At 38.8% G+C, this 17062-nt stretch overlaps 1 protein-coding gene across 5 annotated transcripts in view; it reads right to left on the reverse strand.

Annotated features, from left to right (window-relative positions):
- The window catches only part of NUP188 (nucleoporin 188), a gene marked incomplete at its 5' end in the record, with an annotated part of 44523 nt that overhangs the window by 24650 nt on the left and 2811 nt on the right, over window positions 1-17062 (reverse strand). For all 5 annotated transcript variants that reach the window (XM_082468269.1, XM_082468267.1, XM_082468266.1 and 2 more), the window contains 9 exons: window positions 368-482; window positions 2344-2555; window positions 4721-4840; window positions 4978-5070; window positions 8394-8438; window positions 8919-8999; window positions 9566-9650; window positions 12263-12336; window positions 13304-13358. In XM_082468269.1, the coding sequence (XP_082324395.1) occupies window positions 368-482; window positions 2344-2555; window positions 4721-4840; window positions 4978-5070; window positions 8394-8438; window positions 8919-8999; window positions 9566-9650; window positions 12263-12336; window positions 13304-13358 (880 nt within the window). The remainder of the gene's footprint in view (window positions 1-367; window positions 483-2343; window positions 2556-4720; window positions 4841-4977; window positions 5071-8393; window positions 8439-8918; window positions 9000-9565; window positions 9651-12262; window positions 12337-13303; window positions 13359-17062) is intronic.

Below are 17062 nucleotides of genomic sequence, written 5' to 3' on the forward strand. Positions count from 1 at the left end.
TCTAGAACTTTCTCAGATCTCTCCTCTTTTTCTATCTTTCTGACCATCCCATCTCATGTTCTTCCCCTTTCCTCTTCTTTCACAGGCTCCATAAACGCAGACAATGGCCAAGGTTCTGTCCTTGGGCCTCTTTTGTCCTTATATCATCTCCCTGAGTCACTCTACTTGGTCTCACAGATCCAACTCTCACCTCTGTGAAAATAACTAACAAATCTGAGACTTCTTCCAGATCCAATTAACTTCTTAACAATGTAGAACCACAAATCCACAATAAGGAAAATTTTATGTGGCAGTATAGTTGAGTGGTTAAAAACTTACTACTAACTACAAACCATCTGAAAAAATTAAGAGGCTGCTCCAAGTTCACCTGACAAATAAGCCCGTCCTGGGCAAACTGGTGCAGTTCTCTTCTGTCATCCAAAGCACACTTATGCAAGGATTCAATATCCATGCCTTCCACCAGGATAAGGGCACTAAAGTAGCTGGAAAGAAAAATATCATGGTGTCATACATGCTACTCTGAACCTCAATGGAGACTAAGGTGAAATGTAAGACACTTGAATGTCAAAAAGGTTGAGTTATTTTACATTCTTTTTTCATACTAAGACTTCTAAATCCAACATGTATTTTACACTTCCAGCACATCTCAATTTGACCAGCCATATTTTATTTTTTATTTTTTGGCTGCACCACTCGGCTTGTGGAATCTTAGTTCCCCGACCAGGGATTAAACCCAGGCCCTGGGACTTCCCTGGTGACTCAGTGGTTAAGAATGTGCCTGCCAAAAAAAAAAAAAAAAAAAAAAAAAGAATGTGCCTGCCAATGCAGGGGACACGGGTTCGAGCCCTGGTCCCGGAAGATCCCACATGCCGCGGAGCAACTGAGCCCGTGCGCCACAACTACTGAGCCTGTGCTCTAGAGCCCGTGAGCCACAACTACTGAAGCCCGCCCGCCTAGAGCCCATGCTCCATAACAACAGAAGCCACCGCAATGAGAAGCCCGCGCACCGCAACGAAGAGTAGCCCCCGCTCGCCGCAACTAGAGAAAGCCCACATGCAGCAACGAAGACCCAACACAGCCAAAAATAAATAAATAAATAAATAAATAAAATAAAAAACCCAAAAACAAAAAAACCTCACATTGTTGTGCAACCATCCCCATCATCCATCTATAGAACTTTAAAAAAAAAAAAAAAAAAAAAAAAAAAACCCAGGCCCTCAGCAGTGAAAGCGCAGAGTCCTAACCACTGGACCACCAGGGAATTCCCATGACCAGTCTTATTTTATTTTTTAGTTTTTATTTATTATTTATTTATTTTGGCCACATCGCGCAGCATGTGGGATCTTAGCTCCCCAACCAGGGATCAAACCTGCACCCTCTGAAGTGGAAGCGCAAAATCTTAATCACTGGACCATCAGGGAAGTCCATCAGCCATATTTTAAATGCTTGGTAGGCTCATGTGGTTTCTGCCTTCAAAGCACAGATCTAGTACTAAAGGTTTCTACAGCCACCAATTACATCTAGGCCAGATCAAATGTCTCAATGGTCAAGTGTGTATTTTTTTTTTAATATATTATTTATTTATTTATTTATTTTTGGCTGTGTTGGGTCTTCGTTGCTGCTCACGGGCTTTCTCTAGTTGCGGCAAGCGGCGGCTAGGGCTACTCTTCGTTGTGGTGCGCGGGCTTCTCATTGCGGTCGCTTCTCTTATTGCAGGGCACGGGCTCTAGGCGCGTGGGCTTCAGTAGTTGTGGCGTGCAGGCTCAGTAGTTGTGGTGCATGGGTTTAGTTGCTCCATGGGCATGTGGGATCTTCCTGGAGCACGGCTTGAACCCGTGTCCCCTCTATTGGCAGGTGGATTCTTAACCACTGCGCCATGAGGGAAGTCCGTCAAGTGTGTACTTTTGTTCACAGACGAAACAGGCCTCAAAATGTGGATATACCCATTTCCATAAAATTCAAAGTACATAGACTATGACGTCAAAGAGGGCAGGGAATAAATACATCTCCCCTATTTATCACTGTCTGCTTAGCATTTGCACAGTGCCTGGTCTACAACAGTTGCTCAACGAATTTTTTGTAGAATGAAAGGATGAACTCTTAGATGAAAACAGTAAGTAAAAGAATAGAATGTGATACTTATTTTGAGAAAAGATATCCCTCTCAATCCAAGTCTTCACTCCCTGAATGACCTAGAACATGGTAGTACACCCATCTATTTCCCCACCCATTAAGTGAAAAGTACACCTAGCCCCTCCCTTCACCCATTCACAGGACCACGCTAATATCAATGCTCTAAACTCTAAACATTGTACAAGTTCTAAGACCTCAATTCAGACTTACCCAATCCGATCCACAAAAGGATCCATGGTCTCATCTACCAGGTGCCTGTTAGTCTGCCTACTACCAAATCCTTGCTCTTTAAACATCTTGGTTAATACCAATAGGTCCGTAGGTGCCATCTCAAAGTATGCATAATAAAGGAAAATAATTTCTAGCAGCATGGATTGCTCCCGAAGGCACTGAACAAACCAGCGAGACACCTGGCGCTCAGTCTGCACAATCAATGAAGAAAAATGGGAGAGAAATAAAGTCAGATTTTAAAACACATTTAAATCCTTCGAGTTATTTTTATTAGGTAAAACATGTATAAAAATAAGATAAAAAGAAAAAGTAACCCTCCCTACAATTCCTATTGCCCAGTCATCCAAATCTATCCCCAGAGGCAACCACTGTTAGAGGTTTTTGTCTTTCCTTCCAATAATATGCCACACACATTCATTCATCCCGACTAGTAGTTTGCTGGGGGCCAGGGGTCACAGACTAACTGCAAACCTACTGGATAGACAGAAATGTTCTATCAATATATATTGATCATGAAGGTGGTTACTGCATATAACTATATACAACTGCCAAATTCAAACTGTTCACTTAAAATAAATGAATTTTACTGGATGTAAATTATACCTGAATAAAGCTGAGGGATGCTACAGATTTGTCATTTACACAGTCATTTCACGTAAGTGTGAATGTATCTATAGGATAAACTCTTAAAGTGGAACTACTAGGTCAAGAAATATGTGCTTTTCAATTTTTAGATATTGTCATAATGTTTTCCATTAAAAAGTATACAAATTCAAACAGCAAAGTATAAGTGCCCATTATCCCATCCCTTGGATGTGAGTGTTGTCATGTAAATATGTATTTCATTTGCCTGTTTTTCTGTTCGGTTTTGCTTATTGACTTACAGGCGTTCTATTTCAAGAACCCTTTATGCTATGAGTTTGTCTTTTGACTTTGCTTATAGCACTATTTTTGGTTTTTTGCTTTGTAAAAGTTTTTGATTTGATGTTGCTGGGTTTATCTTTTCTTTTCTCTTTTATGGCTTCTGAGTTTTACTTTAGTTTTATTTATTTACCTATTTTGGCCACACGGCACTTAGTGCTCCGACCAGGGATCTTAGTTCCCCGGCCAGGGATGGAACCTGTGCCCCATGCAGTGGAAGCGCGGAGTCTTAACCACTGGACGGCCAGGGAAGTCCTGTGTTTTACTTTAAAAAGTCTTCTCCAATCCAAAAAAATAAAAACAAAACTACCTCCCATGTGTCTTCTAGTATTTTTATAGTTGAATTTTAAAAATTTATATCATTGATATCTCTCTGATTTTCTTCTGGTAGAAGGAATGAGATAGAGATACAGTTTGATTTTTCTCCAGATGGCTACCCAGTAGTTCCAACATCATTTATTGAATAACCCAACATTTCCCCATTAATTCAAAATGCCACCTTTATCATACACTAATTCCCTATCAGCATTTGGTCTACACTAGACTTTCTACTATGTGCTATTCATCACTCTATTTATTCATGTACCAATGCCATGCTTTAAATTATTTTAGTCTTATTATCTAATAAAGCTTATCTTCCTTTCTGAAAAACTTCCTGGCTATTCTTATTTATTTTTCAAATGAATTTTAGAACTAGCTTGTCTAGTTTCAAAATAAAAGGCAAAGCAAATACTTGTTAGTATTTTTTCTAGGATCACGGTAAATTTATAGGTTAAAATAAGAAGGACTGACACTTGGTGCTGAGTCTTTATTTTCAAGAAGGCGCCATGTCTTTCCATTTGATTATGACTGTTTATATCCTTTTAGCATTTTAAAGTTCCCTTCATTTAGATTTTGGATTATAGTAAGCTTATTCCTGAGAAATTTATGCTTTTGTTGCTATTACAAGTGAGCTCTTTTCTTCTACTAAATATTTTAAATAGCTACTGTCTGTATTTTGGTTGAATTATTTTAATAAACGTAATAATAATAATTATTTCAAAACAAAAAAGGTCATGTTCTAATCTATAAATCTATAAATGCACATTGGTTTAAGATTTAGGATAAAACAATTAGACTAGTGTCACACACTTAATAGATAATGATAATAAAGAAGGTGAAATCTTGGGTTTAGAGTTTTATTAACCACTAAGAGAATACTTCAGGTAAGAAAAAAAATAAATTAACTTGAGAGACAAAGTCAAGGGGAAGGTCCAAATTAAATACCATTAGTTAAAGTCAATGTTTTGATTCATATCACATGTTTAAACTGTTCTAAAGAATGATAATTTATAAATGTTTTAAGTTCATAGGTGAATAAATAATTTAACCTAGAGCTCTATGAGCAGATATACAATTCTCCTGAGCATTACAGGAGGGCCCAATAACCACATACCATGAGGTTTCCATGTGTCTCCCATGTTGGTGCTTCAGTTTTATAAAGCTCTTCAAATTGCTGTCTATATTTTGTAACTAGTTCCTTCTCCAATTTATCAACACAGTCTGCATATTCAACCTTAAAAAAAAAATCCAAAACAGTAACTTATATCTTGAGTAAAAGGTAAATATTCAAATGAACAGAAATATGAATAAATTATAAAAAGGACTGAATTTTACAGGGTAAAGAGAAACAAGAGGACTAAATGGGCTTACCCTATAGGGGTGTCTTTCATCTTGGAAATAAGTGAGAAGGTGTAAGACACAACGAAGAATACAGGTTCTTTCTTCATAGTAATAATCTGCAATCTGGGAAGAACCCAAAGATTCAAAATCAGTTACTCACCTTTGCATAGAAGACATTCAATTTTAAATTTATTGATTAAAAAATCACTTAAAGATGTGAATGGGGGACTTCCCTGGTGGCGCAGTGGTTAAGAATCCACCTGCCAATGCCAGGGACACGGGTTCGAGCCCTGGTCTGGGAAGATCCCACATGCTGCGGAGCAACTAAGCCAGTGTGCTACAACTACTGAGCCTGCGCTCTAGAGCCCGCGAGCGCAAACTACTGAAGCCCGCACGCCACAACTACTGAAGCCCACACGCAGAGAGCCCGTGCTCCGCAACAACAAAGAGAAGCTACTGCAATGAGAAGCCCACGCACTGCAACAGAGTAGCCCCTGCTCGCAGCAACTAGAGAAAGCCCACGCACAACAATGAAGACCTAATGCAGACAAAAATAAATTAAAAAAAAAAAAAAGATGTGAATGGAAAAGTTAGATCTGTATAAACAATCACAGAAATGGAAACAGTGTTAGGCCAAATGAAAGCAAAAAACCTTCATGAACTAGGATACAAGTAAAGTTATACAAGATAAAAGGAATTATTTAATGATATAAACAAGTTTTCTAACATGATTTCTCAGTTGGGCGTTCAAGTAATACCCAATGCTATAAACTGACAGGCCAGGTACTTCCCTGGTGGTCCAGTGGTTAAGAATCCACCTTGCAATGTAGGGGACGCCAGTTCGATCCCTGGTCAGGGAACTAAGATCCCACATGCCACGGGGCAACTAAGCCCACGTGCTGCAACTACAGAGCCCACACGCTCTGAAGCCCACAAGCCACTAGAGAGCCCACGTGCCACAACTAAGACCCAATGCAAGGCTTCCCTGGTGGCGCAGTGGTTAAGGATCCGCCTGCCAATGCAGGGGACACAGGTTCGAACCCTGGTCCTGGAAGATCCCACATGCCACGGAGCAACTAAGCCTGTGCGCCACAACTACTGAGCCTGCACTCTAGAGCCCACGAGCCACGACTACTGAAGCCTGCGTGCCTAGAGCCCATGCTCCACAACAAGAGAGGCCACTGCAATGAGAAGCCCGCGCACCGCAATGAAGAGTAGCCCCCGCTCGCTGCGACTAGAGAAAGCCCGCGTGAAGCAACAAAGATCCAACACAGCCAAAAATAAATAAATAAATAAATAAATTTATTAAAAGAAAAAAAGACCCAAGGCAGCCAATAAATAAATAAATAAATAAATAATTTAAAATAAATAAATAGACAGGCCAAATACATGAAAGCAAATATAAAAATACCATTAGTATCTGTCCTAATTGCTTGTAACTGATGTACCCAGTTCTCACTAAATACCAAATAGGAAACTACTTCAGAAGTCATGGTCAAATTCCATGTTAAAATGAGATCCTATGCCCACTCTCACCAGTTCTATTCAACACAGTATTAGAAGTCCTAGCCACAGCAATCAGAGAAGAAAAAGAAAAGGTATCCAAATTGGAAGAAAAGAGGTGAAATTGCCATTACATGCAGATAACATGATACTATACATAGAAAACCCTAGGGCTTCCCTGGTGGCACAGTGGTTGAGAATCTGCCTGCCAATGCAGAGGACACAGGTTCGAGCCCGGGTCTGGGAAGATCCCACATGCCGCAGAGCAACTGGGCCCGCGAGCCACAATTGCTGAGCCTGCGCGTCTGAAGCCTGTGCTCCGCAACAAGAGAGGCCGCGATAGTGAGAGGCCCGCGCACCGTGATGAAGAGTGGCCCCCACTTGCTGCAACTAGAGAAAGCCCTCGCACAGAAACGAAGACCCAACACAGCCATAAATAAATAAATAAAATTTTTAAAAAATAATAAAATTTAAAAAAAAAGAAAATCCTAAAGATTCCACACAAAAACTACTAGAACTGATAAACAAATTCAGCAAGGTAGCAGGATACAAGGTTAACATACAGAAACCTGCTGTGTTTCTTTACAATAACAATAAAATATCATAAAGGGAAAGTAAAAAAACAATCCCTTTTAAAATCACATCTAGATAATCAACAAGGACCTACTGTATAGCACAAGGAATTCTATTCAATATTCTGTAATAACCTATATGGGAAAAGAATCTGAAAAAGAATGGACACATGTATATGTAAAACTGAATCACTTTGCTGTACACCTGAAACTAACACAACATTGTAAGTCAACTATACTCCAAAATAAAATAAAAATTTTTTAGAAAGAAAATCTCACCAAAAAACTTAGGAACAAACCTGACCAAAGAGGTGAAAAACTTATATGCTGCGAACTATAAAATATAAAACACTGATAAAGGAAATTGAAGATGATTCAAAGAAATGGAAAGATATCCCATGCTCCTGAACTGGAAGAATTAATATTGTTAAAATAGCCAGACTACCCAAAGCAATCTACAGATTTAATGTGATCCCTATCAAATTACCCATGACATTTTTCACAGAACTAGAACAAATAATCCTAAAATTTATATGGAACCATAAAAGACCCAGAATTGCCAAAGCAATCCTGAGGAAAAAAAACAAAGGTGGAGGCATAACCCTCCCAGACTTCAGACAATACTACAAAGCTACAGTAATCAAAACAGCGTAGTATTAGCACAAAAATAGACATATGGGGACTTCTCTGATGATCCAGTGGTTAAGACTCCACACTTGGAGGGGGCGTGGGTTCAACCCCTGGTCAGGGAAGTTCCGCATGCCATATGGTGCGGCCAAAAAAAAGACAGACATATGGATCAATGGAACAGAACAGAGGGCCCAGAAATAAACCCACACACAGCTACAGTCAATTAATCTTTGAAAAAGGAGGCAAGAATACACAATGAAAAAGATAGTCTCTTCAGTAAGTAGTGCTGGGAAAGCTGAACAGCCGCATGTAAATCAAGGTCGAAGATACAACATTTCCTCACACCATACACAAAAATAAACTCAAAATGCCTTAAAGACTTGAATATAAAACATGATACCATAAAACTCCTAGAAGAGAACAAAGGCAAAACATTCTCTGACATAAATCATAGCAATGTTTTCTTAGGTCAGTCTCCCAAGGCAATAGAAATAAAAGCAAAAATAAACCAATGGGACCTAATTAAACTTACAAGCTTTTGCACAGCAAAGAAAATCATAAAACAAAAATACAACTTTGGGGGTGGGGGGAGATAAAGAAAGAAAGATAAAGAAAGATAAAGAAATTTAAAACTTCAAATTAATCCTACTGCATTTAAAAAAGCCAGCAATGCTCAGAACAAGGTCAAGAATCTGTTGCCCAATTTTACATCAAAGAATGGAAATGGTGACTAGCACTGACCTTCAGGATTAAGGCCTGGCTCTGCCTCTCATCTTGCAGTACCGTCTGAAAGAAACAAGAACAAAGAGCCATCTTATTAGCAAAATCAATTAACAAAGAAAAAGGTAAACATCTTTACCTTACCCTTCAAGATTATAACTGCCCGTTCATTTCTGGATACATTTTTTTACCTAAGTGTATCCAAGTCTGTGCTCAAATCCCTGCCCCTCTCCTCTGGCCTCAAGTTTCTCATATATAAACTCAGGGGCTGGAAAGGCTAGATGTTGTCTCAGGTCCTTTTCAGCTCTGACATCCTGTGATTCTATGATTAACATGTCAATCTTTGACCTCTCGGCCCCTCCAAGTCTGAGCACAGACCTTGACTTAAGCATATGTTTTTTAAAGCTTTACAAAGTCTTTCCTGAGAATGGCTGTATCTGATCACCTATCTCTGTTGCAGAGAACTGGTACCAAAATTCTGAATTATCTAAAACCAACAAGGAAAAGGATAAAGGCAGGAGAAGGGAGCTGGACGTAACTACAAACCTTTAGTGAGTCCCGAGTACCTCTGTAATCCTCTTGAAGGTAACACTGGAGTAACTGCACACTCTGTTCTTCATCAAGACCCTGAAAACAGAGGTTACAAGGGAGGAACAGCCACCTCAGGTCAGAAACCACAGAGAGCACGCAAAGCAATCTAAAGATTTGTTCTCTAGAATGAACACGGAACTTGAATAAACAAAAATTATTTTAAAAGATTCCACACAACATAATTTTAACCCAAATAGGAGAAAAAAGGAGCAGCCACTGACATGTAATTTACATGCCAGTTAAACTTACATGTCAGAAACAACTGTGCTTATTCACCAAGAACATTAATATAGCAGCAGGCATGATCTGGGTTTCCAAAATGAAAAGGAAACAGCTACATAATTAAATACAATCTAGGTGACTTAACTAACACCCCAAGTATGCTGAAGAAAACTCTACGATATGCAGTAAACAGGGTCAGGCAACTTGACTTGTGGCTTGTAGCAAGAAGAGGTGCAACTTGGGCATTTTTGAAATATAATATGCTCAATTTAATCTTTAAAACTGAAATAAACTGAATTTTCACTAACAATCACTAACAACAAAACCACGCATATCCACCCTGCAGGTAATAAACAGAGCCAGTGCTAACTTTTACTCACCAAAAACTTGCTGATTCTTAAACCCAGTTCCTTCAGTGGTGAAGCTACATCTTTATTAGCTTTCACTTTTTCAGCTGAATTTGGACTATGAAAAGAACAGTGAATCATTTCCTCATTCTCAATGACCCTCTAGGGGTTGAAAACAAAAATATTAAAGATATTTTTACCACAGACCTTTTTCTGCCTTTTAGGTGCCTATAAAATACACACACATGCACGCGCGCACACACACACACACACACACACACACACAAGTTCATCTCTACAGACTTTATAACACAAAACTATGTCTAAGTAATAAATACAGTATATGTTACAAACTACAGTTATAACTATATTATTTGTAGATCTACTTAGTTACATTAATTATTTTTGATCCTTGTAACTATCCTGGAAGGTAAACATTACTATCCCCATTTTACAAATGGAATTACCAACACTTAGAAAGAATAAATAACTTACCCAAAATCCCACAGCTAATAAAAAGTTGAGGTGATTTTAAAACCAGGTCTGTTAGCATACATACATATATTATCTATATCCACTGAGAAGGCCTAGAAGCTATGACATTCCAGTAGCAGCGAGCACACCCAGCACCCAGATCCTCATTTCTAATACCATTCTCTAACAAAAGGTATCAGGACTCCTTGGAGAAATGGCTGATTCTAGAGCTGGGGTGGGGAAAATACTAGATGAGCCTGGAGCATCTTGTAATGCCAGAAAGTAAGAAAATACTCAGAAAACAAAAGCATGGGGACACGTCAAAACCTCAAAGAACGCCCAACGGCCAAAGCTGGAACAAAGTATAAACAAAGTATGAAATACATGAGTCCATAATGATCTAAATAAATGAATGAATGAATAAATATATATATAAATAAATGGGGAAGAAGGGAAAAATCTTCATTACAGAAGGAGTCCCAGTAACACACATATGCTACCCCCTTCAGGAGGTAGTTTAATTTCACTACGCCCACACACTGCAAGCGGGCTATACTGAGTGACTCACTTCCAAAACATAGAGTAGGGAAAGAGAAAAGAGTGACTTTACAGAAGAGATACTTGGCAAATGCTACCTTACACAAGTGAGCAAGGTTAACATCACCAGTGACTTCAGGTGGATAACATGTATCCTCTGCCATGATGTGATAAGAATGGTACTTCACCTCAGTGTATTCTTTCCAAAAACCTACAACCTCAATCTAACAATGAAAAAACAAAACAAAAATCAGACTTCCAAATTGAGGGTATTCTACTACAAAATACTTGACCAGTCTTCCTCAAAACTATTCAAGGTCATGAAAACCGAGGAAAGACTGAGATACTGTCACAGCTAACAGCTAAGGAGACATGACAACTAAATGCAATATGATACCCTGGGCTGAATCCTGGAACAGAGAGAGGACATTAAAAAAAAAGTTTAAAATGTTTAAAAATCTGTGTTAAATTCAAATTAAGCCTGCAGTTTAAAAAAAAAAAAAAGTCTGTCAGACTTTAAATCCCATGCTACTACAAAGGGAACTTTTGTCTTTAAAAAAAGAAATTCATAACCACAAATGCCCATTCTGTGAACTAAAGCATACTGTTGTTGGATTTTTTTTTTTTTTAGAGAGACTCTCACATTTCACAGAAAATCCACAACACAAAGGCTAGTATAAAGTTAAACAATAAGGTCTGAAAGAGGCAACACAAAATGATGATTAAGAACACAGACACTGGAGTAAGACTGCCAGGTTCAAATCCTGGTTCTACCACTTACTAGCTGTGTGACCTTGGGCAAGTTACTTAACCTCTTTGTGCCTCAGTTTCCCCATCTGTAAAATGGAAACAATAATAATAAAAATACCTACATGTGATAACACAGTGTTTATCTTCTTTTTTCAAGTCCATATATTCTGGACACATAGTAAAGTATTTACAGATAAAATAACATGATGTCTGGGAGTTACTTCAAAATAATTATGGGGGAAGGGTTAATAGATGATCAAAAAAAGAAAGTTCTTCACTAAACTAAGAGAATGAAGATGGAAGGCGAAGATGTAATAAAATCAACAGGTGTTCAGAAGTAGAAGGGAAATGAGGGCAGCTTGAGAACTATGATGCATAATAGAATGAGAGCTGGACCTGGACTAGGAATTAAGATAAAAGAGTCTTCTTTTTTAACCACTTTCTATTTTATTATTGTTCTTTTCCACTGCCGAGCAAAAACAATCTATATATTCAAACAAAGAACAAACATAGTACCTATCTCAAAGGGCTGTTGTGAGGATTAAATAACTTACCGTAAGTCTACTGCTTAGAGCAGTAACTGGTACATAGCAAAAAATACGTGTCAGCTGCTATTTTGTGTCAGCATTGTTCACTGCTATATCCTAGCATTTGGTGCTGACAGTCTCTCACACAAACATGATGGACTGAAATAAGTATTAGGAATCTTAATTGAGTATTTAATAAATCCTCATCCCTGGATACTAGGGTTATACAATGGATTCAACAATACTGTATTTCCAGAAGAAATTTCCTTTTCTTCAAGAGAGAGAAAAAAATGCACCCTACTCTTTTTCCCTGGTTAGCCAAATTATATACCCTCTGATCTAACTAACCCAGTAATATCACAGAATCCTACATGAGAGTGGTTTCATCTATGTCAGTTTCCTCAGGGGAATTACTCAAATGAGACCCACAGAATAGCCATACCTGGGAGGTTTATAGTAAGAAAGCCCTTCTAACAGCCGCTGCCAATGTTTATTCAGCTCTGCCTCAATCTGATTCTGGAAAACAAGAAGGAAGTTATACAAATGCAATTTTAATCAGATTCCAGGATCACACTGAGGATAACATATTCCTTTGAGTCTTTCTAATATGCATTTTTCCCCACAGTTGAAATAATTTTGAATATAGAATTCTGTAGCCTGCTTTTCTTTGCTTAACATTCTAACATAATGATTTAACCTTATTATGAAAATCTTGATAAACATCCTTTCTAGTGCTTGCATAATATTTTATCAAGTGGCTAGATCATAATTTATTTACCATTCTTCTAATGTTAGATACATTTAAGCTGGCTATAATTCTTTATTTATATGAATAACACTATGGTAAACAGCTTTGTGCCCAAAACAATTTCTTTCTTTTAAAATATATTCTCAGACGTGGAATTATCAGATGAAGGCATATCAAAAAATGTTAAGACTCTAAAAATGATGTTAACATTCATTATGTTAATTACAATAACAACACTAGTAATAATTATACGTCATCTTAACACTTTAGCCTCACAGAGTCAGAACACTCAGGGATCCAAATGAAGAACTGTTCTTTATTGATTATATACTTGGAAATGTCCTAAAAACCTCAGCCTCTGTGACCTAAGCAGCTAGGTAAACAGAAAAGGAAGAAAAGGCAAGTCAATATGAGACAGAGAAAAGGCCTGAGAATCTTTGTTAGCCTATGGTAGTAAAATGGTGTTTGTACCCCTACTCTCAGCAGCCAGTCAAGCAGCATTGGTATCTTTTCAGAAAAGGAATCACTGAGGTACCAAGAAAAGTGGAGATTTAGAAAACTTCAACAGCTAGGCTATAAGACACACTGCATTTCAGCAAAGAGAAGTGGGGAATGCATAATGCCTATTTTAGGAATAATAAAAGGTGTTTACTTCCTATTTCAAAGAGAAGGGTATTTTTGGTAATGTAAACTACACAAAAAACCACAGAATCCATTCAAGAGCACACCACTTACCAGTTCTCTCAGAGCTGACCTTCCAAGCAAAATTGTCCACAGTTCTCTACTACTCCTAAAAAATGACAGAAAGCAGAGGTAATCTTGCTCTTTCGGAAAAAAATATATATATATTTTAGAATTAATGAAACACAGTAATTAATGAATTACAGTACATCTTCTATGCTAAGAAGATGCCTCAATTTAGTATTTCTATCTCCTCCCTTCTCATTAAAATGTAGTGACCAATAAGGAACAAAAATCCAGAAAAAGACTAATCTATTTCAGGACCCCCATCACCTTCAGAAAATTTTCTAAATACATGACATAATGCACTTTCTCAATCCAGTACTAACAGTCATTATGAATGGCACTACGTTCATTCAATCATTAATGAATTCCCACTAGGTACCACATGCAGTGCTAAATACAGGAGATAAAAAAACACACGTGAGGAGTGGGACCAGGTCTTGGTGTCAAAATGGCGGCCTCCAGGACAGCACACACCGATGAGTATCCCCAGTACCTCCACCACCAGTGTCCTTGACCCCACAGTGAGCCGAAGCTGCCCCCTACACCGCGCCTCCCCAGAAGGCCCTCCAAGACCATCAACTCATCACTCAACAACAGGCATCTCTGGGGAATACGGATAGAGAGATGGAAAAAACAGTGGCTGTTCAAGGGCTTATCATATACATCTTATCAGAACCTACTTCAGATTTATATTAACTTAATTCCAGCAAGATTCCAAAAGTGAGTCCTTTAATGAATGTACATCACAGCAAGAGGAAGCAAAAAAAGAAAAAAGAAGGAACAGAGTGAACTGGTGAATCCATCTCCCAGAACAGGCTTTGTCTTCTCTCTAGCCATGGAGCCATGGAAGCAACTTCTGCTTCCGACATTACAAAGAATTTTCATATATCCTTTGCTCAGATTCACCAATTATTATTTGTTTTATTATTTTCTTTCTCCCTCTTTGTGTGTGTGTGTATAACTGTATTATATATACCACACAAAAATGCTCATATTTGTGTACCTGTACACACACATATTTTTCCAAAACTATACAAAATTGTATTAGAGATATCATATTCCTTTATCCCTAGACACTTCAGTGTGTCTTTCCTAAAAGCAAGGACAACTTCATACATAGTACAACAACGGAAATCAAGAAATTTAACATTGATACCAAAAAAAAAACCCACACACACATGAGATATAGTCCCTGCCCTCAGTGAGCTCTTCAAATATACTCCCAACCATGTGCTAACCCCAGTTCCTTCCCTCATCCATGGAAACATGTTTTGTGGGGTTTTTTTAAATCTAGAATTAAATTTCAAAATGTAACCATTAAGAAATTCTCTCAAGAAAGGATTATGGGGAATTCCCTGGTGGCACAGTGGTTAAAAATCCGCCTGCCAATGCAGGAGACACGGGTTTGAGCCCCGGGCCAGGAAGATCCCACATGCCGCAGAGCAACTAAGCCCGTGCGCCATAACTACTGAGCCTGCACTCTAGAGCCCGTGAGCCACAACTACTGAGCCCACGTGCCACAACTACTGAAGCCTGTGCGCCTAGAGCCCGTGCTCCGCAACAAAAAGAAGCCATCGTAATGAGAAGCCCACGCACCGCAATGAAGAGTAGCCCCCTCTCGCCGCAACTACACAAAGCCCATGTGCAGCAACAAAGACCCAACGCAGCCATAAATAAATAAATAAAAGTAACAATTTTTTTTAAAAGTCATAAAAAAAAGAAATGATTATAAAAAGCATAGGGATTATATTTTGGGAGATCCTAAATAAGCCCTAGAATAGTAACCTGAAATAACACTGCTTAGAAAGCCTATTTTCAGAGACGATGAAAAGGTCCTAAAAATATATACTAGACAGTTAACAAGACGAATGCAAGTTATATTAACTATGAGGATAAATTGAAAAATCTTTTCCCCATTAAGACCGTAACACAAAGCACTAGCCCTATCTATTTAAAAATGTTCAGGATTTTCCCATCAAAAGAGGATTAAAGACACCTAAAAATTATAAATCTTTCCCAAAGGTTAATGCTTTTAAGAAAACAACTTCGGGGCTTCCCTGGTGGCGCAGTGGTTGAGAATCTGCCTGCTAATGCAGGGGACATGGGTTCAAGCCATGGTCTGGGAAGATCCCACATGCCGCGGAGCAACTAGGCCCGTGAGCCACAATTACTGAGCCTGCGCGTCTGGAGCCTGTGCTCCGCAACAAGAGAGGCCGCGATAATGAGAGGCCCGCGCACCGCGATGAAGAGTGGCTCCCACTTGCCCCAACTAGAGAAAGCCCTCGCACAGAAACGAAGACCTAACATAGCAATCAATCAATGAATGAATCAATAAATAAATCTTTAAAAAAAAAAGAAAAAAAGAAGTGAGATTGCTGCATCATATGTAGTTCTAATTTTGATATCTGAGGACCTCCATTCTATTTCCCATAGTGGCTGTTAAAATTTACGTTCTACCAACAGTGTACAAGTGTTCCCTTGTAGGTCAAGGATTTTTTTTTAATAAATTTATTTATTTATTAAAAAAAAAAAGAAAAAATGTTCTAAGAGTGTTTCTCAAAATGTAGTTGGTCCTCAGCCCAAACAGCAAAATCAGCTGGAAACAACATAGCAACACTGCAGAATCCTGGTCATCACCCAGAGCTACTATTTCTCAGAGGTTGGGCATGGGAAATCTACATTTTAAAATGAGTACTCAATTAATTCCTAAATTACCACTGCTCTAGGGCATCAGCTTGTCTCAGAGGAGCAGGTAAAAGACCTGGTCAGTATAGATCTTCTTTGCTTTTTTTTTTTTTTTGGCTGCTTTGGGTCTTTGCTGCTGCACGTAGCTTTCTCCACTTGTGGAAAGCGGGCTTCTCATTGCTGTGGCTTCTCTTGTTGCGGAGCATGGACTCTAGGCACGTGGGCTTCAGTAGTTGCAGCACGCGGGCTCAGTAGTTGAGGCACGCGGGCCCTAGAGCGCAGGCTCAGTAGTTGTGGCGCGCAGGCTCAGTAGCTGTGGTGCATGGGCTTAGTTGCTCTGCGGCATATGGGATCTTCCCAGACCAGGGCTCGAACTCGTGTCCCCTGCATTGGCAGGTGGATTCTTAACCACTGCGCCACCAGGAAGTCCCGATCTTCTTTTGCCTTTTACGTTTGATATAGTGGCTTTTTTTTTTTTTTTTTTGGCGGGGGAGTGGGGAGAAAAAGATTCTGCTACAGAACAAAACTGGAGATAGATCACTGCCCTAGAGAAATACAGTAATTTTTACACTTACTACTTAAAAGACGTTAGCTATTTCTTTAGAAATTAAGACTCTCATTTGCAAAACTAAGTTATATTATGGTCTTTTTGTTATAAGGTGTCAAAAACAATGTTTATTGAGAATGAGTTTGATAACAAGATTAGCCAACATTTATTGAGCAGTTATGTAAGGCACTGTGCTAAGTAAGTCTTTAATGCTTTGTCTTACTGAATATTTCAACTTACTTATGAAGCACATACTATTATTATCCCCATTATCTCATCAGGAAACTAAGGTTTCAGAGTGGTTAAGTAACTTCTGTTAGACCACAAAGCTAATTTATAATAGAGCCAGGGCTTGAACCCAGGTTTGCGGGACTCCAGAGTTTAATCATTACATTACACTGCCTCAAGCTGCACCCAAGAATTTCATGCTGCAAGCAGGCAAAGACTGAGGCGAAGGCTTCTGTCCTACAGTGGCAGACCATTCCCTAACACAGCGGCTGGCACACAGGAGAGGC

Source organism: Balaenoptera physalus (genome assembly GCF_965194825.1).
Source record: "Balaenoptera physalus genome assembly, chromosome: 7".
NCBI lineage: Eukaryota > Metazoa > Chordata > Mammalia > Artiodactyla > Balaenopteridae > Balaenoptera > Balaenoptera physalus.